The sequence below is a fragment of the Salvelinus fontinalis genome, chromosome 17 (assembly GCF_029448725.1).
Source record: "Salvelinus fontinalis isolate EN_2023a chromosome 17, ASM2944872v1, whole genome shotgun sequence".
Taxonomy (NCBI): Eukaryota; Metazoa; Chordata; class Actinopteri; order Salmoniformes; family Salmonidae; genus Salvelinus; species Salvelinus fontinalis.
Window position 1 is genome coordinate 41731860 of NC_074681.1, and position 27945 is coordinate 41759804.

A 27945-nucleotide genomic window follows, 5' to 3' on the forward strand; every position below is an offset into this window, starting at 1 on the left:
ACCCTTCCCCACTCTGCTCTTTACACACAACAACAACACCCCTTGTGCTATGAGAGGATTCCAAAGAGGTATTTGCCAAGCAGCCACGGCATCCCACTCTCCCTGATGGTACCTCCTTCTAGGAGAGAGACAGACAGGCAGGGCTGAGATGAGAGAGAAGTGACTGGAGAAGTACTGGAACTCAGACTGGAGTGGATACTCTGACACACTCACATCAGGTTACAGTGGAGAACACCAGCATTGTTAAAGGTAAGAGAAAGTAGCTTTTTCTTCTATTTCTCTGCTAGTTGAATGTACTGTTATTGACCGTGGGTAAAAGTTGGTCATTCAAATACGAATGGGTCGTTTTAATCTTAGAACTGAATAGATAGGAAAGTGTTATTTAGTAGTCTGAACGAATCAGGCATACAGGTTGGATTTGGTGCACTTAATGACCATCTGATAGACATCTGCACTCTTAGAAAAAAAGGGGTCCTCAGCTGTCCCCATAAGAAAACCCATTTTGGTTTCCAATTAGAACCCTCTGTGGAAATGGTTCTATTTTGAACCCAAAAGGGTTCTACTGGAGCCAAAAAAAGGTTCTTCAAAGGGTTCTCCTATTGGGACAGCCAAATAACCCTTTAAGGTTCGAGAGAGCACCTTTTTTTTTCTAAGAGTGTGACCTCTAAAAATTGATTGTCTATCACACATGCATTACCTCTCAACCCCACACACACACACACACACACACATATAAACTCACTCACTCACTCACTCACTCACTCACTCACTCACTCACTCACTCACTCACTCACTCACTCACTCACTCTATCTGTTTTGGCCCAAGCATTTAAAAAACCATGCTGTTTTTCCTCCCTGCGTGAAATCCCCACGGGCAGCTTTTATCCTATGGACGTATGTCCTGCACACGGAGCGGAGATTGAGACCCTGTTGCTGTTGGAGAGACACCAGGACAGAACAAACTGGATGGAGCGATAGAGAGAAAGTGTGTGCGCGCGTGCATGTGTGCGAGAGAAAGACACAGAAAGCGAGAGAGAGAGAGTTGGGAGGAGACAGAGAGGGGTTAGGTGGAGGGAGTTGGAGTCATAGAAGTTGGCTTTAGTTTCTAAAACCAAGTCCAAATAGAAGACAAGGAATGAGGTTATGTGCTGGAAAAACCACACAGTCAGCATGTCCATACTGGAGGAAGAAAATATCCCTTTTTTAAAGAACAGAACACGGAGAGAGAGAGAGAGAGAGAGAGAGAGAGAGAGAGAGAGAGTTAAAGACAGACACATGCTGTACACATACATGTAAATGGTTATTGAGAACTTGAGAAGGGCCCACAGGATGCCATAGGATATCCAATTCATCCAAGTCACTGCCCCCTCCAGTTGTAGAGTGTGTCCCAAATGGCACTGTACTCCCTATATAGTGCACTACTGTCGACGAGAGCCATTCTCGAGTCCGCAGCACTTTGTAAGTAGCACTTTGGGTTTGGGAAAAAGTGCATCGCAAATAAGAGGCATACACGTCACCATCACAGTTGACGAGAGAGAGAGAGAGAGAGAGAGAGAGAGAGAGAGAGAGAGAGAGAGAGAGAGAGAGAGAGAGAGAGAGAGAGAGAGAGAGAGAGAGAGAGAGAGAGAGAGAGAGAGAGAGAGAGAGAGAGAGAGAGAGAGAGAGAGAGAGAGAGAGAGAGAGAGAGAGAGAGAGAGAGAGAGAGAGAGAGAGAGAGAGAGAGAGAGAGAGAGAGAGAGAGAGAGAGAGAATCATCTGATCTTAGCAGAATAATCAGTCCAGGAACAGCTGAAAAAATTGGTATTCTTCATGTTCATGATAGCGGTATATTTTCCACAACATTCTTCACAAAGCTTATATCAGAGCCCAATTCCCAAGGCTGAAAACTCTGAACTCTTTGTTTAAGTGTAGCAACGTCAAGGTAGCCTGGTCCCAGATGTGTTTGTGCTTGCCAATTATGGTCATTGTCACATAGATAGGTGTTGCCAAGACAGCACAAATAGATCTGGGACCAGGCTAACTTCGAGGTGTTCCAGGAACATCAATCCAAAACAATGTGAGTATGTGCCCAAACTAATATCTAAAATGTGATATTCTGCAGCAGAGGCCTCAATGTTTTAGAACATATCTTCTTGAGGCCTCAATGTTTGAAAAGATGTCTTCTTAGTGAGGCTACCGTTTTAAGTGTCATGTGTTCAAATGTAATTTGTCGTTTGTAGTCAAGAATGCTGTGGACGGAGATGTTTGGATTGCAAAGTTTATAATGATGTGAGGAGGCTGTGTGAGGAAGAAGGCTGCATTTATCCCCAGGATAGGGCAGTGGTGGGAACAGGAAGAAACAAAGCCCTGAAATTGGCCGCAAAATGGCTGTCAAACAAAATATTGACACTTCCTTCTTCTAAGACCTTTAAAATGGGAAAAGGGCTTTAGGAGGATAATAAGGGTGCCTTGATCTGGAAAAGTCCCGAAAATATGAACATAGTGAAAGCTCTAAGTACTCTAACCTGGTCTCAGATCTGCTTGTGCTACTATGGTCCATAAAACTTGACAAGGTAACAAACAGATCTGGGATCAGGCTAAAAGTACTGAAGTTCATATATTTGAGGTAGCTTACTCTAGGTTACAGTTGGATGGGGCTTATGTGGGGAAAGTGAATATTTTTCCTTTTGTTTCTCCCAAATGAGTTTCCTGTGAGGTAGGCCAGTCGCTCTAAGCAGTGACAATTAAAATGTGTGCCATGGAAATGTGGAGAGGTTTAGGGTAGGACTGTAACCGATTGTGCTATATTCTATCCTCTGTGGTGAGCCGGTGGGGAATAAGTGTGTGTGTGTGTCTGTGTGAGTGAAGGAGTGAGTGTCTAGCTGTCTCTCTGTCCGTCTCAAAATTACCATAAACATACCCACTGATACCCTATTAACATGAATGTAAACCAATCAGGTACTGTGTTTGCGCTATGGAGGTCAATCTCAAGAGCAATTAACACAACTCTTATCAATGCCTGCCTGTTTTATCATGATGCCGTTGAGAGATTGAGATGATCATAGCAACAGCTGCTGTAGTGTTGATGTGACTCAACGTTGGAATGTCTAGCTATGTGTAACGGACATGAGTTGGTCATGGTTGCTCATGGTCACATGATGAGGTAGCCCACCTGCGACTTAAAAATCAGTGTCGGCCCTTTGCCCTAGAGAGAATTTCATTTTGGTCTAATGGTCAAGACGTTGGTTTCTCCTGTGGCAGTCCTGGGTTCATATCCTGCCGGGTACATGTACACGACAGTAAAAGTGATGGTTATGTCTGTAGCAACACACCACAGTTAAAGTGTTGTATGTAGCTATGCACCATAGTGTGGACAATTCAGGGGGCAGCGTACCGTTAAGCCAAGAGGTTTGAACCTCTTATTGAGGTTGCTAGGTGTTGGGTTAATTTCACCCTGGGGGAATCTGGTCTTGTTTTCATCATGTCCGAGGCATTTCTAGGACAGCGAGACGTGTTTCATCTCACTGATTTGTATTCTGGCCCCTGTCCCTCCCACAAGGCGTTTAAAAAAAAGGAGGCCAACACTAACAACAACAATCCTTTGGGCAAAACTGAAAGAACTGTCCAGACGCAATGGCTTCAAGTGATTCCTCTCACCAATACGAATTCAACCATGGAGCACTTTGTGATGTTCTATTAGCTACATGGTGACATTCAACCGTACATGTTTCAACCGGAATATAGGGAAGAGGATTCGAAACAAAGAGTTGGCTAGCTAACGTTTAGCTACAGCTGATGCCAGCACCAAGAGAGCAGATGACAAATACGGTGCCTAGCTAAGTTATTTTTCCTGCAAGCCACCTAGCTAGCTAGTAAAATGTAGTTTATCTACTGAAACCCATACTGTATTGCTGGCTGACATACTACTGTGTTACAGTGGGGAGAAATTAAATTATTTTTCTGTTTGCTAACTTGGCTATGTAGCTAGCTAAAGCTATATCTATGACTAAAAATAGAAGAGATTTACAATTGGAGATATTTTGTATCTTGATTGTAAAACCTCTTCTCTTTTTAGTTGTAGATATGGCTACAGCAAGCTACAACATTAAAACCAGCCAACTAAACCTAGGTTTTCCAGCAAACGTTACCAGGCTGTATCACATCCGGCCGTGATTGGGATTCCTATAGAGCGGCGCACAATGGCCCAGCATTGTCAGGACATTGTAAATAAGAATTTGTTCTTAACTGACTTGCCTAGTTAAATAAAGGTACAATTTAAAAAAATCTAAACAGATGTAAATAACAAGTATTGTATATCAAGCTAGCTAGATAAGTTTACTAGCAAACAGTGAGGAGAAACAACAATACAACAATTTACTGTTGTATTTAGAAAATGTGCCACGCTGCCATCTTGTCTATTTCAAGTCTTCTCTCATTTATCGAGACAGGTCTGTGTCATCAAGACATGCAACACTTTGGGGTTGACACCCACTTGTCTTGATCAATGAGAGAAGATTTGAAATAGACAAGATGGTGACAAAAATCTTTGAGTAAATCACAATGTCTTGTGTAACAATCTGTAGCTACATTTCTCTGCACTTGTGTGTGTCTACACATGAGACACACTCGGCCACACTGAACAGTACCTCACTGTTCATACAATTTATTTGGTATGTTACTTTTATCATATAACATTCTTGTTGAATACCCAGTTCTCTTGAGTTAGCGATAAAAAGTGTACACTCCCCTCTATTTGAGATTTTGACTCAGCCATACTAGCTGCATTTACACAAGCAGCCCAATTCTGATATTTTTCCCACTAAGTGGTCTTAATCACATCAGATCTTTTTCAGAACTGATCTGATTGGTCACGACCAATTAGTGAAAAAAACAAAACAGAATTGGGCTGCCTGTGTAATTTCTGCACAAACTGTCAGAAACCATCTCAGGGAAGCTCATGTGTGTGCTTGTCATCCTCACCAGGGTCTTGACCTGACTGCAGTTCGGCGTCGTAACCGACTTGGTAGACAGTGTGTATGGCGTCGTGTGGGCGAGCGGTTTTCTGATGTCAACGTTGTGCCCCATGGTGGCATAAAGGAGGAGCTTTATCTAGCAAAGACTTATAGATGACCTGGAACCAGTGGGTTTGGTGACGAATATGTAGCGAGGACCAGCCAACGAGAGCATACAGGTCGCAATGGTGGGTAGTATATGGGGCTTTGGTGACAAAACGGATGGCACTGTGATAGACTGCATCCAATTTGCTGAGTAGTGTTGGAGGCTATTTTGTAAATGACATCTCCGAAGTCAAGGATTGGCAGGATAGTCAGTTTTACGAGGGTGTTTGGCAGCATGAGTGAAGGAGGCTTTGTTGCGAAATAGGAAGCTGATTCTAGATTTAATTTTGGATTGGAGATGCTTAATATGAGTCTGGAAGGAGAGTTTACAGTCTAGCCAGACACCTAGGTATTTATAGTTGTCCACATATTCTAAGTCAGAATCGTCCAGAGTATTGATGCTAGGCGGGCGGGTGGGTGTGGGCAGCGATCGGATAAAGAGCATGCATTTAGTTTTACTAGCATTTAAGAGCAGTTGGAGGCCACGGAAGGAGTGTTGTATGACATTGAAGCTCGTCTGGAGGTTTGTTAACACAGTGTCCAAAGAAGGGCCAGATGTATACAGAATGGTGTTGTCTGCATAGATGTGGATAAAGAATCACCCGCAGCAAGAGCGACCTCATTGATATATACAGAGAAAAGAGTCGGCACGAGAATTGAACCCTGTGGCACCCCTATAGAGACTTCCAGAGGTCTAGACAACAGGCCCTCCGATTTGAAACACTGAACTCTATCTGAGAAGTAGTTAGTGAACCAGGCAAGGCAGTCATTAGAGAAACCAAGGCTGTTGAGTCTGCCGATAAGAATGCAGTGATTGACAGAGTCGAAAGCCTTGGTTGCACAGTATTGTTTTTTATCGATGGTGGTATGATATCGTTTAGGACCTTGAGCGTGGCTGAGGTGCACCCGTGACCAGCTCGGAAACCGGATTGCATAGCGGAGAATGTATGGTGGGATTCGAGATGGTCGGTGATCTGTTTGTTAACTTGGCTTTCAAAGACTTTAGAAAGGCAGGGCAGGATGGATATAGGTCTGCAACAGTTTGGGTCTAGAGTGTCTCCCTCTTTGAAGAGGGGGATGACTGCGGCCGCTTTCCAATCTTTAGGAATCTCAGACGATACAAAAGAGAGGTTGAACAGACTAGCAATAGGGGTTGCGACAATGGTGGCGTATAATTTTAGGAAGAGAAGGTCCAGATTTCTAGCCCAGCTGATTTGTTGTTATCCAGATTATGCAGCTCTTTCAGGACATCAGCTGTCTGGATTTGGGTGAAGGAGAAGCGGGGGCGGGGGGGCTTGGGCCAGTTGCTGCGTGGGGTGCAGAGCGGTTGGCTGGGGTTGGGGTAGCCAGGTGGAAAGCGTGGCCAGCCTTAGAGAAATGCTTATTGAAATTCTCGATTATGGATTGTCGTGGATTTATCGGTGGTGAGTGTTTCCTAGCCTTTCCTTGCTGAGAGGAGGAGCCCTTATTCTCCATGGACTTTACAGTGTCTCAAAACGTTTTGGAATTAGTGCTGCAGGATGCAAATTTCTGTTTAAAAAAGCTAGCCTTTGCTTTCCTAACTGACTGTGTATATTGGTTCCTGACTTCCCTGAAAAGTTGCATATCGCGGGGAGTTTTCGAAGTTAGTGGAGTGCGCCACAGGATGTTTTTGTGCTGGTCAAGGGCAGTCAAGTCTGGAGTGAACCAAGGGCTTTATTTGTTCTTAGTTCTACACTTTTTGAAAGGGAATGCTTTTTTAAGATGGTGAGGAAAGCACTTTTGAAGAACAACCAGGCATCCTCTACTGATGGGATGTGGTCAATATCCTTCCAGGATACCCGGGCCAGGTCGATTAGAAAGGCCTGCTCGCAGAAGTGTTTTAGGGAGCATTTGACAGTGATGAGGGGTGGTCGTTTGACCGCGGACCCATAACGGACGCAGGCAATGAGGCAGTGGTCGCTGATATCCTGGTTGAAGACAGCAGAGGTGTATTTGGAGGTTAGGTTGGTCAGGATGATATCTATGAGGGTGCCCATGGTTACGGATTTGGGTTGTACCTGGTAGGTTCCTTGTTAATTTGTGTGAAATTGAGGGCATCTAGCTTAGATTGTAGGACGGCCGGGGTGTTAAGCATATCCCAGTTTAGGTTACCTAACAGTACGAACTCTGGTGATAGATGGGGGCAGTCAATTCACATATGGTGTCCAGGGCACAGCTGGGAGCTGAGGGGAGTCTATAACAAGCGGCAATAGTGAGAGACTTATTTCTGGAGAGATGGATTTTTAAAAGTAGTAGCTCGAACTGTGTGGGCATAGACCTGGATAGTAGGACAGAACTCTGCAGGCTATCTCTACAGTAGATTGAAACTCCGGTTGTTGTGTTAGCATTTTACACTTTTTTGTGGAAGGGACTTAGGGCAACATGCCTTTGTTGAATGCAACCGAATAGGACCAACTAACGTATTGTTTAGAGGCAATGAAAGGAAATTGGGAGCTGCTTTTAAGAGGAAAGATCAGTCAACAAAGTGAATGGGGTGGGTGAGGCTAAAGAAGTTTTGAAAAGTCTGTATAATCACAACCCTGCGCAACCAAACCCCCCCTTTCTTGTCTCAAAAGTATTGTCTGTAAACTTCCACCAATGACAGATCATTCTTGTCAATAGTAGCCCTTTGTCTTTGTGTAGTTTTTTAAGAATCCGTAGAGAGAAGAATGATGTGGTTGTGTCGTCACTGTTGTAGTCTTGATATTATACCTTTCAGTGTCCCTTGCTGGTTTCTGTCCGATAATGTTGTTGTGCTCCATAACCACAAGGTGTATCCGTTCCCCCATGCTTGTATACCCGAAATGACCTTCACCTTGTGCAGAGCTAGGGGTTGGAAGCACATGATGGTGGAATCAGATTCTGTACCACCTACAACAAAATACAGAGCAATACACTATTTAACCACCCCACTAATTGTATTGACCTCTATTAGACTGGCTAGTTTACAATAGCTAACATGGACATTTCAATAGTCTGCTTACTGTTAGCTAACTGGCGTCACTAAATTGGCAGCAAGATTGCTATCCAGTTGAGACTGGCTGTGAACCCACCATAGATTATTTCTACACATTCATCATTGTTAGCTATATCGACAATTATAGTTTTAGTAACGGAGTGTTTTCCAGACCCAGTCCACCTGGTCGTGCTGCTGCTCCAGTTTCAACTGTTCTGCCTGCGGTTAAGGAACCTGAGACCCGTTCACTGGACGTGTTACCTTGTCCCGGACCTTCTGTTTTCATCTCTCTCTCTTAACGCACCTGATGTCTCAACCTCTGAATGATCAGCTATGAAATCCCAACTGACATTTACTCCTGAGGTACTGACCTGTTGCACCCTCTACAACCACTGTGATTATTATTTGACCCTGCTAGTAATCTATGAACTTTTGAAAATCTTGAAGAATAAACTGGCCTTAAATGGTCATGTACTCTTATAATCTCCACCCGGCACAGCCAGAAGAGGTCTGGCCACCCAGCCTGGTTCCTCTCTAGGTTTCTTCCTAGGTTCCTGCCTTTTTAGGGAGTTTCTCCTAGCCACCGTGCTTCAATATCTGCAATGCTTGCTGTTTGGGGTTTCTGTATAGCACTGTGACATCTGCTAATGTAGAAGGGCTTTATAAATACATTTGATTGATTGATTGGATTGAATAGATGGTTTACTCTGCTGAAGATAGTTACCAGTCTAGCAGTGACTACCATAGCATTGATTGATTTGATTGAATAGATGGCTACCAGATTGAGCTACTCTTATATGCTAACATTAGCTAGCTTACGTCAGTCAAAGATAGAATGAACAAACAAACATGTTTACTCTGCTGAAGATGGTTACCAGTCTAGCAGTGACTCCCATAGCATAGGCAAAATTGATTGACAGTGTGAATAAAAATCTCCGGAAGATAGAACGTTGAAAGAAAACTCATTTTTGCGCTTGTTTGTAATTAGCACAGCCAGGCACAGAACACCACACAGGCATGACAAACTTTACTGAATAACAAGTATTGTCTCAAAAAATGTGTTGTTCGTTCAAAGTACAGTCTCATAGTCCGAATTTGCGGGCACACCCCATCTACCTTGGCGGGCAGTATCTGCATTCGCTATGAATGCCGGACTTTGTGGTTCACTATGAGCAAACAAATACACAGTAAGTCAAAACTTCCCGATTCTACCAGTGAAAGGAGAATGTGCTAGTTCTAGCTTGTGGTTTGGATAATTGTGATATTTATGACAAAAACAGAATGTTGTTTATATAGTAATGTCTATATGCCGTGGCAGAGCCAAAGTGAAATTCCCCTTTAAGGTCGCTATGTCACCCCCTTCTTTTGGGGAGAGCATGTATCAATGCTTCTCCCCCAATCCCAATGCTTCTCTAGAAGTCCCTCACGGCGTCATTCCACTTTTGGGGGTAGCCCCGTCCAGGACTCAAACCCAGGTCCATCAACTGTCAACTGTCAAGGTCTGAACCTCTTGACGAGATCTGTAGGTTTTGGGTTAAGGTCGTTACAGTAGTAACAGTTATGTATGTATACTGAACAAAAATGTAAACGCAACATATGAAGTGTTGGTCCCATGTTTTATGAGCTGAAATAAAAGATCCCAGGAATGTTCCATATGCACAAAAAGCTTATTTCTTTCAAATTTTGTGCACAAATTTGTTTACATCCCTGTTAGTGAGCATTTCTCCTTTGCCAATATAATCCATCCACCTGACAGATGTGGCATATCAAGAAGCTGATTAAACAGCGTGATCCTTACACAGGTGCACCTTGTGCTGCGGAAAATATAAGGCCACTCTAAAATGTGTATTTATGTCACACCACACAAAGCCACAGATGTCTCAAGTTTTGAGGGAGTGTGCAATTGGCATGCTGACAGCAGGAATGTCCACCAGAGCTGTTGCCAGAGAACTGAATGTTAATTTCTCTACCATAAGCCTCCTTCAACGTTGTTTTAGATAATTTGTCAGTACGTCCAACCGGCCTTACAACCGCAGATCACGTGTAACCACACCAGCCGAGGAACTCCACATCCGTCTTCTTCACCTGTAGGATCGTCTGAGACCAGCCACCCAGACAGCTGATGAAACTGTCTGTAATTAAGACTTTTTGTGGGGAAAGACTCATTCTGACAGGCTGGGCCTGGCTCCCCTGTGGGTGGGCCTATGCCCTCCCAGGCCCACCCATGGCTCCAGCCCGGCCTAATGAATGTATTTCAATTGACTGATTACCCTTATATGAACTGTAATTCAGTAAAATCGTTGAAATTGTTGCATGTGGTGTTTATATTTTTGTCAGTATAGCTTTACACCACAGCGAACGTTTTACATGTAACTGCTAAAATAATGGAAACACTCAAGTAAATGAGGGCTACAAAGTATACTTAACGCATTGAATGCCTCAACAAATGTGTGGTTCCTGAGTTAATTAAGCAATTAACATCCAATCATGCTTAGGGTCATGTTTAAAAATACTGGAAAGGTCGTTAGTTTGGCCAATATTTTGGCTACCATGGCTTTGCCCCATAGGAATGACAATTCCCCCATCCACAGGGCGCGAGTGGTCACTGAATGGTTTGATGAACATGAAAACAATATAAACCATATGCCATGGCCGTCTCAGTCACCACATCTCAACCCAATTGAACACTTATAGAAGATTCTGGAGCGGCGCCTGATATGGCGTTTTCCAGCACCATCAACAAAACACCAAATTATGGAATTTCTCCTGGAAGAATGGTGTCGCAACCCTCCAATAGTGTTCTAGACACTCGTAGAATCTATGCCAAGGTGCATTGAAGCTGGTGGTGGCCCAATGCCCTATTAAGACACTTTATGTTGGTGTTTCCTGTATTTTGGTAGTTACCTGTACATACAGTTTAACATCTCAGAGGTTTTAGAGTGTCGCAGGGAACACTTCACTAACTCATAAGACAGGTTGTTTTGATTGACATTTCCCACAAGCAAAGGGGCCTCCTCTCTTTCCTTCCTAACATGTCACTGTCTTTCCCAACTGAAGATATTAGTACTCTGTCAAAAGTCAACTTTGAACATGAATACACGTGTCCTATGATGTACAGTGTACCCTCTGCTGTCACGGGCCCCAGGTCTTCAGACTAAATATCAGCGCTGCGGGCAAGGCTTAGCTTAGTTAGGTGTTGAAAGACCTCTCTCATCTCTGTGAAAATGCCTGGCAGGACAATGTATCTATCATCTCTATCGACCATCGTACTGTAATTTTTTCATTTGTTTATATAGGGGCAATTGGTGCCAGCAGTGTGTAGCTAGGGGAATACAACAAGTCACAGGTGGTGTGTGAATTGTTGTGGGTTACATGGCACAGGTCATGTGCTTGTATGTGTGTAACAAGAGCTGTAAATGTCAATACATACCATTGATACAGGATATGTACTGTACTGTAGTATGCACATGTATTTGAGTGATCTTTGTGAATGTTCTGTATGTATGGAGCATGTGTACAGTGTGTGTGTTACTGTGCTTAATCGGGGTGTGTGTGCTGGGCTACTTTTCCAGCGGAGCTGTTCAGTCAGTGTTTTCTTCTGTTTACTGCATAGCTGACATTGTTTGGGTCTGTGGCTGTGTGTGGCTGTCACTGTGGTCCCCCAAGAGGCCAGAGAGTCTAGCACTCACTGAGCCTGGTGGTCAGGAGCGAGAGGGAGGGGGTTAGGGTTTGAGAGGGGGAGGACAGACAGAGAGGGGGAGGGGGTTAGGGTTTGAGAGGGGGAGGACAGACAGAGAGGGGGAGGGGGTTAGGGTTTGAGAGGGGGAGGACAGACAGAGAGGGGGAGGGGGTTAGGGTTTGAGAGGGGGAGGACAGACAGAGAGGGGGAGGGGGTTAGGGTTTGAGAGGGGGAGGACAGACAGAGAGGGGGAGGGGGGAAGTTTGGGAAGAGAGTAAAAGAAGAGCGAGAGGGATATACAGTATATGTTCAGGAAAGAGAACAAGTAAAATAAGAGATGGGGAGAGATGAGGCAATAGGGGAGAAGGTAGCATGAGGGAGAAGGTAGGATAAGGAGGGAGAAGGTAGGATAAGGAAGGAGGAGGTAGGATAAGGAGGGAGAAGGTAGGAAAGGGAGGGAGAAGGTAGGATAAGGAAGGAGGAGGTAGGATAAGGAGGGAGAAGGTTGGATAAGGAGGGAGAAGGTAGAATAAGGAGGGAGAAGGTTGGATAGGGAGGGAGAAGGTAGGATAAGGAGGGAGAAGGTAGGAAAGGGAGGGAGAAGGTAGGATAAGGAAGGAGGAGGTAGGATAAGGAGGGAGAAGGTAGAATAAGGAGGGCGAAGGTTGGATAGGGAGGGAGAAGGTGGGAAAGGGAGGGCGAAGGTTGGATAGGGAGGGAGAAGGTGGGAAAGGGAGGGATAAGGTAGGATAAGGAGGGAGAAGGTAGGATAAGGAAGGAGAAGGAGGGAGAAGGTAGGATAGGGAGGGAGAATGTAGGATAAGGAGGGAGAAGGTAGGATAAGGAGGGAGAAGGGAACAAAGTAAGAGGAGAGAAATATATGAGAAGAGAGAGAAAAACTTGAGAGAAAGCACTGGGAGAAAAGTGTGAGGCCGAGAGAGTAGAAGAGAAATGAGTCAGAACAATGGCTGTCTGTATTTATTTTTATATGTAGGAGTGTATTGGGTTCCATGGCTACTGGTCTCAACAGTCTAGGAGTTATTTTGAGATCTGTATTTGGACTGAATGGCTATAATCAAGAGAACATCAGGTCCACCGCTGTTGTATGCAAGCCGGGAGGGTTCACTCTGATGTGTGAGTGAGAGAGAAAGAGAAATAATATAGGAATGAGATTAAAGTGAAGGCTAGTGCCACACGTTCATAATACGCTGTCTACTGGAAACCCTAGGGCGAATCTTCATTTGGAAATACTAGAACCTAAGCACAAGTCTACCAGTATCAAAACCTGTAGGGCCATAATGCAATAATGATGTATTGGAAGGTCACAGAAGGTTATGTAATAACTACATTTGTAATTAGCAATTATTGTGTGTAATTTCCATAGCTTAAATATACCACGGCTAAAGGCTGTTCATAGGCACGACGCAAAGTGGTATATTGGCCATATACTCAAACTCCCAAGGTGCATTATTGCTATTATAAATCGGTTACCAACATAAATAGAACAGTGAAGAAGTATTTTTGTGTCATACCCATGGTACATTGTCTGATATACACACGGCTGGAATGCTGTTACAGCCAATCAGCATCCAGGACCCAAACTACCCAGTTTATAACTTCTATTTAATCATGGATAGCTTTCTTTTTTTTAAAGACCTGCACACTGCTCTCACCAGTATAATTTCAATTCCGTTTAAACTGCAAGTCTTTCTTTTCTTTAAAGAGTTCTAATTATTCCAACCCCAATGTGATCTTAGATGTGATCTCCCTATTTTGAATCATGGAGAAATTCATTGTGGTTAACATGCTTAAGGTACAAAAATGACTTTTGATCAGCAATTTCTCACCTCTTCCTTTGTCCTGTTTTCACTCTCTTGCCAGGCAATCACCCGATTTACACCACAAGAACAGAGTCACAACACCTGTAGAAGTTGGCAAGAGAGCAGACACACTCAGACTGGCACTCAGACTACCAACAACCATGTGCCAACAAACAATGCTCACAGCTGAAGCCTGCAAATGATGGACAAGCAAAATGGTAACAGCCTTTAAAAACATGAATGTATCAACAAAAATTGGCAACTTTTTTTTATTGTTGGTTATCTATAACTTTATGTTAGATTATTCCTAAATACATGGTTTATGGTATGATCCACATACTATAGTGCTTATTATGTGGCAATACTATGGCAACAAGTATTGAAACACTGCTATTACTCTTTTAGGAAATGGGCCCAAAGCCCCAGAGAATAGGGTGAAGGGGAAGCCTCCTCCGTACTCGGTGGAGACGCCCTACGGCTTCCACCTGGACCTGGACTTCCTCAAGTACGTTGACGACATCGAGAAGGGCCACACCATAAAGAGGGTCCCCATCCAGCGCCGGAGCAAGGGGCAGAGGCCCAGCACACTCCCCAGACACCTCAACCTCTCTGGGCTTGGCTATCGGCCTACCCCCTGGGGCTCCACTGGAGCTCTGGCCCCTAGGTCTCGCCTAGCCGACCCCCACTATGGCTCCTGGGCTTATGATGGCAGGTCGTCAGCCTCCTCTGGAAGGTATAAGTCTGTGGCTGAGATGGAGGCCAGTATCCGAGCCTTTGATGCGCAGCCCTTGGGGGAGCACATCAGGCCAAATCTCCTGCGGGCCTCCAGCCTGCCTCTCACCGTCCTGCTGAGGAAAGGTTCCGAGTCAACTGAAAACCCGGCCAGTCTCCAAAGCTCCAGAGACCGTCTCGGAGGAAGGGACATGTCCACAGAAGACAGCTTCTACTCCCTGGACTGCTCATCCGACTTTCGGTCAAGCCAGGACTTTTCTGGAACCCTCCGCCGCCTCACCGAAGCCCTGGAGCGAGTTGGCGAGCTGGAGGAGGAGGTGCGGGTCATCCCGGAGCTCAAGGCACAGATCTGCATCCTGCAGGAGGAGAGGGAGAGGTTCTGTCTTGGACTGAATCCCCGACCCAGATCCCAAACCCCGGTCAACGGGGCCAAAAACCCCTCTTATGCGACCTCTGACCTCAAAAGACCCAGGAAAGAAAGTAATCTCTTCACCCACAACAACGATGTCAGCGATGACGACTCTAACCAGACACACGAATGGAGGACGAGCACAGACCTAGACGAGCTTCTTACAGTGACATCCCTGCAAGCCAAAGTGGCCATGCTGGAGCAAAGGCTTCATGAGAGCAGCTTGGACCTCCAGAACGCCACCTTGCTGCTGAGAGAACAGCAGGAGGAGGGCCGGAGGAAGGAATTGAGGATGAAGCAGCTCACCAGAAACACTGGGGGCTGGGTGAGAGCGGAGAGAGTCCCAGTGGACCAAGATGATGAAGAGACCGATACTTATTCTAGGTGGTCTTTAGCAGGTGCGCATGGTGCGTCCAGTCGAGAAATGTTTAATGAAGGAGAATCTTTGTCGACCAATGCAGTGGCCATCGGAACAAATAGACAAAACTCTGGCACTCAGATCGAGGGCCTTGGAGATCATCACATTTGTGTTTCAGCTAGCTCTTCCATGATGGAGGTCCAAGCTGGTCAACACAATTCAGAAATGGTGCTCCATCGCTTTGACAGAGAACCAGGCCTGGCAGTAACCATGGAGCACATGCCGCAGAAAGAAGCCTCCCCAGGTGGCATGGAGCAACCTGTGGCGGCCCTCCACGTGAAGAGGATCCAGGTTCTCCTGGAACAGCAGTGGGGGTGTCTGTGTGGGGGGACCGCAACAGAGGGGGGCAAGGCCCTGGAGCACCCAGACCCCAAGGTCAATTCGCTACAGGAGGAGATAATGAGTCTGGTTCATACTCTTTCCTCTTACTACAACAATGGATCCAGTGACGGAGAGGCTTTTCAAGGAGGTATGGTTTTGGGTTGATTTCAACTTTGGGTTGATTTCCAGAACTAGCATGCTCAATGGAGAATCTCCATTGAAAGTGCGTTCTAATCCAGGAAAAGCCTGGACAATAATGTACAGTCTACATTAACCATGTTTCCATCCACAGTTTTTATGCGAGTAAAGTCATATCGCACTAACAAAAAAAAATCACGACCGCTGTGATGGAAACAGTACGCTTTGTCACAGAAATGTAAATGCCGACAGATCATTTCTTCATTCGACATGGCGGGATCTTTTTGTGTCGGTAAAATCAATTATGCGAGAAATGGCGGTGGAAACGCCTTCATGTGCAATGTGTGTGGTCCCCCACTACGACGCAGGGAACCATGCAGTTTATTAGGCGACAGAGGAAATTAAATAACTTATGAGGAACTTCACAGGGTGGTGAAAGTGCACAATGATCTTGATGCTCCTTTCCAATAAATATCTAGGTTCTTATTCTATCTAGTGACATGATAGATGCTTGACCGCCGTTTGACAAATACAAATGTTAGGCTATCCATGATACTCTCATCATGTATACTAGGCCACGCGCACAGACTAGCTGTTGGCTAGAGCGAACGTGCCAAGACCATAGTAGGCACATTTGCTATTTAACGCAACAGTTTTTGTGACAAAAATATGGGTATAGTTGTAAATGCTATGGAAACATGAAAACGTAAGTGAAAAAAATACATTTTGTGTGTACTACGTCATCACGCAATGATTTTTATCCACAACAAGCCCGTTTGTTGGAAACACATCACTGGTGGGAAAATGTGCATACTTTCTTCATGCATTTTTTTTTATATATTCGCAAGAAAATCTGTCGCCAATTGGATGGAAACTTAGTTACTGGCGCGAGTGAATTACAATGTTTCTTTTATAGTACAGGGCTCATTTCTGTCTTTCATAAGTCATTAGATATATTCCAACTCATTTGAATGCGTCTAACTGTAACACAATCCATTCCCAGTGTTTTGTTTTACTCCATTCACGTCATGTCAGCACATTTCACTCATAGCTTTGAGCTGTTTCTCCATCTATCATGAAAGATCAGGTCCGATATGCGAGTCAATGCGAGTCAATTCACTGTGCGCAAATTCCATTGCCAATTTAAAGAGACCACTTTCAGACAACTTTATTTTCCTTTCTCAAATTGAGACCCACAATTTGCTATGCAGTGTAAATTGATGGTTGTAGGTAGTCTGGCTTTATGCATGATAGGTTTTTTATTGATGACTGTAACTCTTCCTGACTGTTTGTACTTGATTAAGGATTTTCTTTTTGCCATACTGGAATGCCCTGACTCAGTCCTAGGAGACTGAACAAGCACCAGTACTTCCCATTTCTTCCTTTCTTCTAAAACGAGAGCAGTTTTGGTCATAATTACAGGGAAACTATTTTGTTCTCATGCGAAGAACAATTCGAAGCTGCTATGGAAAGAACTCACCAGACCCATTTGTTTCACTAAAGCAGGGAAATGAACCGAAATGCAGTTTATATGTAGTTATCATCCAACTGGAGAAAAAAAACTCCACTCAAAAACGATATTTTTTAAAGAATTTAACTACTAATACCAACAGTTAGTTTTTGACTGGAGTTTCACTTGAATTGATAGTTATCAATGCCTCCCATTGTGATTAGGCATCCAGCCATGTATAATGGAGTATGTCGACAGACTTTCTATCTCATTGTCTATGTCATGGGGGCCTCCTCATCATCCTTATGCTGTGGTTGGTCCCACTTAGCAAAGCGTCTACAATTCTGTAGCTTTTTATAAAAGGTTAATTTAAGCCTTCAGTTGTGGTTGTCTTGTTTAGCTCTTTTTGTATTCGAAGTGGGAGCGTGTGATTTAACAGCTCCGGCCTTAAAATACGATCGGCCTCGTCTTTTTCTCTCTTAGCCCCGAAATCTATCATGAAGAGAAATGGCGGTGCTCAGACGTCAAAGAACCTCCACTTTGCGGGTGTGAACAGCGGGTAAGACAGAAGGCTCCTGCTGTTTATTGTTGACAAATAACTAACTTGAGCATCACCCTTTGAATTTATGACCAACTTATGGCTAACCCTGACGATTTCACTGTGCAGCAACACTCATTTTGTACTGTCTGCGTTCAGCTACAGTATAAAACCCCATCATGATGGCTATAATGGCAAAGCACATTGGTTCATAATGACACTGTAGTGTCTGAATATTCTTTTCACATGTGTTTAGCTTTGAAACAACACCAAATGAGGATTTGGACAGTAAGAGCCATGAGAATGTGGACATCTCCGACCTACAGCGACAGCCAGAAGGACAACTCTACCCTGGGGAGATGGTAGAGAAACCTGCAGAGCATGGTGGTTCCAACCATGGAGACCAGAAAGAGGGAGACCCAAGTCAAGAGATGATGGAAGGAACCAATCCAATGGACCAGACTACTCAATATGTACAACCAGACTCACATACAGATAGTGGTGAAAATCTGAAAGCTGGCCAAAAACAGGCCAAGATAGACACCCACAAAGATGAACCTATGGAGGCAGAACCAGACCCAAACAGAGATTCCAAACATGAACTGAAAGACAGGTGAAGGGAACTGAGTATATCTTTATATTTTTTTGTTCATGAATTAAACAATTTGAGGATTTGCCAGTTAACATTTGGGCATATTTATTTAGCAATTTTCACATTTTGAAGAGTGCCATGATTTGTTTTTCAGACTATGAAAAAAATTGCAATATTTATTCTAATTTATTGATGTTAGTGAGAGTATATGAATACCGCTGCCAATCCAACTCATGGGACTAATGATTGTCTTTCCTTATAGGGACACTGTAGATGGAGAGTTCATAGCAGCGTGTAATTTCCTCAAAGATCACATGGACAACATGGATAACCCCAGTGATGAAATGGTACGCATGGTACAGCAATCCACTTAAACATAGGCACATAGACACAACCTAATTACACAAGCGTCATTCAAAAGCTCTGTGAATATCTGTTAAGATAAGACGAGGCACTACCAAACACAGTGTCTTAAAGATGAACACAATTTTTCATTTATTGTACGGAAGAGGATAGTTATGCACCTCATTTCTTTCTTCTATTTCACCAATATTTAACCAGATAAGTCAATTGAGAACCAATTCTCATTTACAATGGTGACCTGGCCAAGAGGCATAACATCGCAACAGTGAACAGGACAACACAAAATAACACAAATAAATCAATAAAAACACACTATACAGAGGAACGGTAAGAAATACACAGCACACTTAATGATCAGCAGGTACATTGATTCGATAGCAGCTCAGTTAATATGTTTTTGAAGGAGTGTGGTGGGATGAATGTGTCAAGATTGAGGGTCTTTTGCAGCTCGTTCCAGTCATTGGTGGCGAAAAAAATGGAATGAATGACGGGTGAAGGATGTGCGGGCTTTGGGAATGACCAGTGTGATATACAGTGCCACATTTAATTGTATTTTTTTGTAAAGAATCTACACAAAATACTAACGTCAAAGTGGAAGAGAAATTCTAACAAAAATATAGCCGTTGCATAGTTACACTGAACAAAATTATAAACGCAACATGAAAAGTGCTGGTCCCATCTTTCATGAGCTTAAATAAAAGATCACAGAAATGTTCCATATGCACAAAAAGCTTATTTCTCTCAAATGTTGTGCACAAATTAGTTTCCATCCCTGTTAGTGAGCATTTCTCCTTTGCCATGATAATTCATCCACCTGACAGGTGTGGCATAGCAAAAAGCTGATCATTACACAGGTGCACCTTGTGCTGGGAACAATAAAATGCCACTCAACAATGCCACAGATGTCTCAAGTTTTGAGGGTGTATGCAATTGGAATGCTGACTGCAGGAATGTCCACCAGAGAATTTAATGTTCATTTCTCTACCATAAGCTGCCTCCAATGTCGCTTTAGCGAATTTGGCAGTAAGTCCAACGGGCCTTACAACCGCAGACTGGTGTCGAGTGGGTGAGCGGTTTGCTGATGTCAACATTGTGAACAGAGTGCCCCATGGTGGCGGTGGGTTAGGGTATGAAAAGTCCAAGGCAACACAGCAGACTTAATGGGCAGGCATAAGCTACGGACAACAAACACAATTACATTTTATCGATGGCAGTTTGAATACACATAGACACAGTGACGATATCCTGAAGCCCATTGTCGAGCCATTCATCCACCACAATCACCTCATGTTTCAGCATGATAATACACAGTCCCATGTCGCAAGGATCTGTACACAATTCCTAGAAGCTGAAAATGTCCCAGTTCATCCATGGCCTGCATACTCACCAGACATGTCACCCATTGAGCATGTTTAGGATGCTCTGGATTGATGTGTATGATAGTGTGTTCCAGTTCCCGCCAATATCCAGCAACTTGGCACAGCCGTTGAAGAGGAGTGGGACAACATTCCCCAGGCCACAATCAGCAGCCTGATCAACTCTATGTGAAGGAGAAGTGTGGCGCTGCATGAGGCAAATGGTGTTCACGCCGGATACTGACTGGTTTTCTGATCCAGAACACTACCTTTTTTTGAAGGTATCTGTGACCAACAGATGCACATCTGTATTTCCAGTCATGTGAAATCCATAGATTAGGGCCTAATGAATTTATTTCAACTAACTGATTTCCTTATATGAACTGAAACAATAGTAAAACCTTTGTTGAATTTATATTTTTGTTCAGTGTATTTAGCCCCTTTGTTTAGCCAAGCCTAAATTATTTCAGGAGTAAAATGTGACATAACAAATCACATAACTTACACGGGCCCACTCTGTGTTAAATAATAGGGGTTGACATGATCTTTTATGACTACACCTTCCTCTGTTCCCCATACATACAACATCTGTAAGGTCCCTCAGTCAAGTATTGAATTTCAAGCAGAGATTCAATTACAACGACCAGGGATCTTTTCGAAAGCCTCATAAAGAAGAGCAGTGATTGGTAGATGGGTAACAATAACAAATCAGACATTGAATATCTCTTTGTGGTCAAGTTAATAATTATGCTGCGGATTATCTATTAATCCACCCAGACACATCAAAGATACAGTCGTCCTTCTGAACTGAGCTGCAGGTAAGGAATGAAACTGCAATTGTGCGTCCGTGGGGCGACGCACAATTGGCATAGCGTCGTCCGGGTTAGGGAGGGTTTGGCCGGTAGGGATATCCTTGTCTCAGTATTTAATATGTAATATGTAAAAAATTTAAAATGTATGCACTCTACTGTAAGTCGCTCTGGATAAGAGCGTCTGCTAAATGACTAAAATGTAAAAATGTAATGTAAATGCTTAGGGATATTACCATGAGGCCATTGGGGATTTTAGAACAGCTACAATAACAGGACAATAACATACAACACAAGGCCAAAAATACATTGGAGTTGCTTACAAAGAAAAGAGTAAATGTTCCTGAGTGGCCATGTTACAGGTTTGACTTAAATCTGCATGGAAATATATGGCAAGACTTGAAAATTGCTGTCTAGCCATGATCCCCAAAAACTTGACAGAGCTTGAAGAATTTTGAAAAGAATAATGGGCAAATATTGCACAATTCAGGTGTGCAAAGCTCTTAGACTCTTAGACACCCAAGAAGACTCACAGCTGTAATTGCTGCCAAAGGTGTTTCTAACATGTATTGACTCAGGGAGCTGAATATGTACGCGATGACCTTTGTTAATCACAAAAATAAAAATAAATCTTCCACTTTGACATTACAAAGTCTTTTGTGTAGATTGTTGACAAAAAAGACAATTAAGTCCATTTTAATCCAACTTTCCAACACAATCAAAATGTGAAGAAATCCAAGGGGTTTGAATACTTTTGCAAGGCACTGTATCTACAGTACCAGAGTACAGGATGCTATTGGTAGTGGAGATGTTGAGGAGTGAGCTGAGGTAGAGGGGGGACTTGCCTTTGAGGGACTCGTAAATAAATTGGTACCAGTGGATCTGGCATCGTGTACTGTATGTAATGAGGGCCAGTTGACCAGGGTGCAAAGGTCACAGTGATGAGTGTTGAAAGGGGCACTGGTAACCACCCACTGGGCACACACTGGTTAAATCAACGTTGTTTCCACGTAATTTCAATTAAACCAATGTGGATTAGACGTTGAATTGATGTCTGTGCCCAGTGGGAAAGCGGCTGGTGTAACGGATGTGAAATGGCTAGCTAGTTAGCGGGTATGCGCTAATAGCGTTTCAATCAGTTACGTCACTTGCTCTGAAACCTAGAAGTAGTGTTGCCCCTTGCTCTGCAAGGGCCGCGGCCTTTGTGGAGCGATGGGTAACGACGCTTCGTGGGCAACCGTTGTTGATGTGTGCAGAGGTTCCCAGGTTCGTGCCCGGGGCGAGGGGACGCCATAAAGTTATACTGTTACATTGATGCTGTTGACCCGGATCACTGGTTGCTGCGGAAAAGGAGGAGGTTGAAAGGGGGGTGAGTGTAACGGATGTGAAATGGCTAGCTAGTTAGCGGGTATGCCCTAATAGCGTTTCAATCAGTTACGTCACTTGCTCTGAAACCTAGAAGTAGTGTTGCCCCTTGCTCTGCAAGGGCCGTGGCTTTTGTGGAGCGATGGATAACGATGCTTCGTGGGCGACCGTTGTTGATGTGTGCAGAAGGTCCCTGGTTCGCGCCCGTGTCGGTCAGCACGGATACTTTCATTAGTGCTATTAGCCTCAAGCTGTCTATCTGCTGTATGCATTTTCTCTCGGAAATCTCCAAGCGTTATGAACAGAAGTTGCCCTCGGATACAGATCTAGGACTAGCTTACCCTCCATTTTGGGGAGAAAAACGGTCACATTTCATCTGCTCCCCAGAGGCGGGCTTTGGTGGTGCTGTTCCGAGATTGGTTCCGGGTGGCGGCTGAAGAGGACTCCTTGGCCAATACCGTGTCTGTGTACCTCAGAGAGGTGAGGAAGGCCACGCCCTCGCTCCTCCCCTTCCTTGCTAACATGGCGGACGACAACGGCAACACAGTGCTGCACTACAGCGTATCCCATGCCAACTACCCCATCGTCAGCCTGCTACTGGACACAGGTTGGTACCACTGTGTGTGTTATTACACAGCTATGGGGCAATCTAAGGTAAGACAGTGAGTGAGTGAGTGTATATAAACACTTATTGTATGGAATTATGTGTATCTAAATGGTTATACATTTGTACCTATGATTCCATATCTAACAAGTTGACATTGTGTATTGAGCATTCCAATACACTGTATGTGTTCCTAAATGTGTGTGTGTGTGTGTTTGTCCTTCCCCATACAGATGTGTGTGAGGTGGACCTCCAGAACAAGGCTGGGTACACAACGGTGATGCTGGCTTCCCTAACGGCCCCGGACGGCTCTGGGGACATGGAGGTGGTCCGCAGGCTCATGGAGCTGGGGGACGTCAACGCTCGAGCCAGCCAGGTCACTACCTCTATAACTGCCAAGTACACACCTCATACTTCATCCTAACACTCTTATATGGCACATAATGTACTATACGACCAAGTATCTTAGTATTCCAAATGTATAACTGTGTGTTGTCCAAACGGTTCCATAACACAAAGCAATAGACAAGAATGGCTCCAACAATCCACAGTGGGTGTTTCGGAGTTACATGCAGTACCATGGTGGTTATCGCTATGAAACATCAAAGTCATGTACAGTAAATTGGACCTGTGCAGTGAATACTTGTTTTGAATAATAATAGACGTCAATTTCCATGTCGCAGACTATAAACTATAAACCATACCACCGCACCAAGGGCCAGTGGTCTGTCATGCTGCTCACACAGAGGGTAAATGGCTTTAATAAACAGAGGCTTAAAGCTCTGCTTTGGAGAGAGGAGATATTGAGTTGACCTTTACAGCTCTCCCATGCGGCCTGGGTTAGGATGAATCACCTCTGTACCACTGAGAGCAGTGGGAGAAACCGTTAGCCTGGTTACACCAGAATGAACACTGTGCTCACCATTATTTCAGAGCATGCATTCAGTCTGGTTTAACCAGGCTAAGGTACTGGAGCATGAATACCCTTATGTTTCTGGCATGGCTACAGAAGACTGGAGGTTATCATGAGCTCTCTCCTGCTGCCTGGGCCTCTGTCCTCTCATCTCCTCTCACATACAGAGAGAGCTTCAATCTTCTCCATGATTACTCAAAAAGCAAATTACACAAAAAACCATAATAACATGTCTTAACGGACCCAAGGGGCCGCGCCTAGGGCTGTTGCGGTGGCTGTACTGCCACACCGGTAGTCATGAGTCATGACCGCAGTAAAATTCCACGTGAGCATCACGGTAATCTTCTCTTATGCACTCAGGAAATGCGTTGGTAGTACCCTAATGACCATCGGGTCGCTAATGGCCTGGTACTCAGGGCTCTACTGTCCCTCTACCCACTCTGACATCAATGCAAATGCAGTCGAACATCACATCAAAGACGTATCATCAAAACAGTATCATCCTTTTAAAGCTCACCTCACTGTGATGATCAATTTGAAGAAAGAAGTTCAACAGCAGGTTGAAACTGAGTGGAAAACATTGTCTTTGTGGATGTTGTTTCAATGCCAAACACATCGAAATGGACAGCGCTTTCTAAGGTGATGATTAATTTAAAACATCCATAACGCGTATTAGAGTTTATGCATACCCATAGGTATGTTTTGATTTCATTCTAAGGTTTGCATTATACCCAACTAAAGTTCCCAAATAACTCAAAATCTAGCATATAGGACCTGTTTCAAATGATCACTTTTATGCTCAACATATCCACATCATATGAGCACTCTCTCCAGAATGGGATATATATCCTTTCTATTTTATTCAGCTAAGATCAATTGTATTCTTCTTATTGTAAAATCGTATAATATAAAATAATGGCACGGGACTTATAAGCATATCTTGTCTGCTAAATGAACCAGCCTACAGCCTATGGCATGGCGCATAGCCAGACAAAGAGTTGTTCAACTCATTTTGAAATACATTTTCTTCATATCATAATGTTTCTTTAGACCTGCCTAAAATAAACAATGGATTTATTGTGATGGTGTATATTAAATTGATTCATTCAACTTTTTTCAAATGTTCCAAAGACGTGCATCAGCGGCTTGTATGCGTGGAGACCTGGAGATGCTAAACGTGTTTATGTTCATTAACGGTCATTTACCACGAGACCGGACGTCTTTTGCATAACAATAACAGGCCGGACAAAATTTCATGACCACCATAGGCCTAGCCTACATACTTTGTTTCTCTCTCTTTTAAACACACAGTAAAATATTCTCCCATAAGACTGGCCTAAAGATGAACCATCCCACCAGGAATTTGCCACAACTTCCTTATGGCCAGTCAGTTTCAGCTTGGCATATTGAGATGATTCTCCGCTTGGCCCTCCTCATCCCTCTCCCTGTCTCTCTCCCTCCAGGGGGGTCAGACAGCTCTGATGCTAGCAGTGAGACATGGCCGGGGCCTGATGGTGCGTCTGCTGCTACGCTGTGGGGCCGACCCCAATGTCCAGGACCGCCATGGGGCCACGGCCCTCATGTGTGCCTGTGAGAGGGGCCACACACACGTCGCCCGGATTCTGCTGGAGAGGGCCGAGTGTGACACCAGCCTCACAGACCAGGTGAGTGTTGGATGGATAGACTAGAGAATACACAAACACATGTGCATAGACACACACACACTACACGCATAGTGTGTAGTAGCATCATAAACAGGTTTTGCCCTGTGCAGTAGGTCAGGATTTGGTATCTAGTGCTAACAGGAAGTCTATGCCTGCAGTATGTCACTGGCTCTCATTGTGCCTGTTGGACAACTCAGGAAGAGAAACAGATTAACAGTGCTATGCTCTTTATCATACACACAAAACACAGATATGGATGCACACACACACACACACACACACACACACACACACACACACACACACACACACACACACACACACACACACACACACACACACAATCCCCCACCCCATGCAGGCCCTCAGTTACTAACCACGACTTCAGGAGTAAGCAATACAGCTAACAACCAGACCTTACGCCACCTAGGGGACAAGTATACAAAATACGCCCTTGGGGGAATAAGAGCGCCTCGAGTATTGCCATTATAAGATTCAATGTGAACAGGATATCAGTCCTCTTTTCTCACTAGATTTAGCGCCTTTGCTGAAAGGGCAGCTTAGGCTATTTGAAGCATTTGAAAGCCCAAATACCTTGGTTGCGTCCCAATTGGAATCATATTCTCTTTGGGCCCTGGTCAAAAGTAGTGGACAAAATAGGAAATAGGGTGCCATTCCGACTCAGCGATTAGCTCATCGTAGCCCAGTGAGGATTGCCTCTACAATAGGCTTCATTTATCCACAGAGAGCTAGCAGAGCGTTAGTCAGGCGGTCAAGAGGAGAGCTCTCACGATTAAGGGCCTTCTGCCTTGAATTGACACTATCCTAGATGCAAAAGTGTTAATTGTATAAATTCTAATTCACCCGGGAATGTGCACTCTACCGTTCTCTCTCATTTTGTCTATATCACTGTCGTTTAGCATGGTTACATACCTTAGTAGTGTGTGCCAAACATTTCCTCAAGTACCCCCACCCATTCCCCTTATTTGATGTATTCTAGTACGAGCACACCTGATTCAATTGGTTAACTAATCATCAAGCCCTTCATTAGTTGAATCCGCTGTGTTAGTACTGGAATAGATAAAAACATGGAGGTACTCGAGGAGAGGTTTGGGAAACACTGCCTTTGCATAAACCAGAATGGTTTAAACTGCTTAGTGCATACCTCAAGTGTTGACCTTCTCTGCTTTCTTCCGCCTCTTTTCCTCTTCCAGCGTGGTCGCACGGCCCTCTTCGTGGCCCAGCAGGGGTCTCACGTTGACATCACAGTCCTCATCCAGGCCCACCATACACACGCTGGGACATCTCTCTGAGACCTTGATCCCCCCGTTCCCGTGGATAGGTCAAAGACACAGACGCCACAGTGCAAGGAATATCCAATCCTAAATGGCAACTTATTCCCTACTGTATATAGTGCACTTTTGACTACAACCTAACTAGCTAAGTACATCTAAAAGCTATGGTAGAAAACTGTGTTGGTAGCCTTCTGGCTATCACTTGACTTCTCCAACACTCACCACTTACTGAGCTCAGCATCTCATGTTAGCATTTCTCACTGACTTAAAGTACTAGGTGCTGGCCAAAAGTAGTGCACTATACAGTAGGGAATGGAGTGCCATTTCAGACACAGGCGAAGATCCCTCACCTCTGCTCGTCTGATTCGGAGGTGGCCCGTCTCTCTTCTCATCTCCATCTTGGGCCACTAAGGTTCAGGTTGGGAGGTCAATGTCATTCACTATCCTCAACCATGCTGGAAGTTAGCTCTTCAGTTCACTTCCTGTTCCTGGACAGGAAAACATTTTATTTTAAGGCTCTTGTGTGCCAGTGGAAGTGTTATTATGACAGGCGTGTGCACAGCTCCAAACTTGGAGGGCGATATTGTCTGCTGGTTTTTGTCCTTGCCTATTAAAATTGATCCAGGTGTCTATTCCTACCTGGGCAAATAGCAAAGTGGACTCGTCAGCCGAGTTCCACAATGGGAGATTTTTTTTTAAAACAGCCAAACTGCAGCCCTTGAGACCTCGAGCCGTCTATCCCTGTTATTTTCGAAAATGCATTATTACAGTATATGCTGGACCACCAATGGGTGGATGGGTTGAATGCTCTGCTGGCACTGTATACGTTTCAGTGCCGTTATGCTATCCCCTGTATGGCATTAGGGGAGTGACAATGTTCTATCTGTGTGTCAATGCCTTTACATCTCTTCACATGGCCTTTATTGTTTGATTGTAAGGTGGAACTTCTATTTTTAATATCTATTATTTTGACTCAGCCTTACACCATCTCTACCATGTGCAACAGGGAAGAGAGCAATTGTGTTAGATAATATAGAAATATCAGAGAAATCGAATCTAGTTGGTATTCAGGTCTGCACCACTACCCTCTGGGCATTTCATTCAGCTAGAGATAATTATTACAGTAAATATGCAGTACATTTACATTGATGCTTGTCTGGATTGAACTGTTTCCCACTATCAGCAAAATGTTGCATGCATTTTAAAATATCAGTGCGCTATACTGGTAAAGTTTGTTTCATTATTATCAATATCAATTATAGACAAACCAGACAGTGGATTTCTCTACTCATTTTTTATGCATTACTCTTAAAGCTAAGCAAGATTGCTGACATACGACAGTTTGAATAAAATGTCTGATGTTTGCCAATGATTTTGTATTGATATGGGGGAAAACGCATCACACCC

At 44.1% G+C, this 27945-nt stretch overlaps 1 protein-coding gene across 1 annotated transcript; it reads left to right on the plus strand.

Annotated features, from left to right (window-relative positions):
• On the plus strand, positions 1-27942 carry LOC129814418 (KN motif and ankyrin repeat domain-containing protein 4-like). The gene is made up of 10 exons (XM_055867528.1): positions 1-249; positions 13634-13790; positions 13978-15600; positions 17524-17599; positions 17835-18191; positions 18433-18517; positions 22450-22669; positions 22900-23042; positions 25043-25243; positions 26458-27942. The coding sequence occupies exons 2-10, from the start codon at positions 13772-13774 to the stop codon at positions 26554-26556; spliced, it is 2823 nt and encodes a 940-aa protein (XP_055723503.1). The 5' UTR covers positions 1-249; positions 13634-13771; the 3' UTR covers positions 26557-27942.
• Positions 27943-27945: the final 3 nt, after the last annotated feature.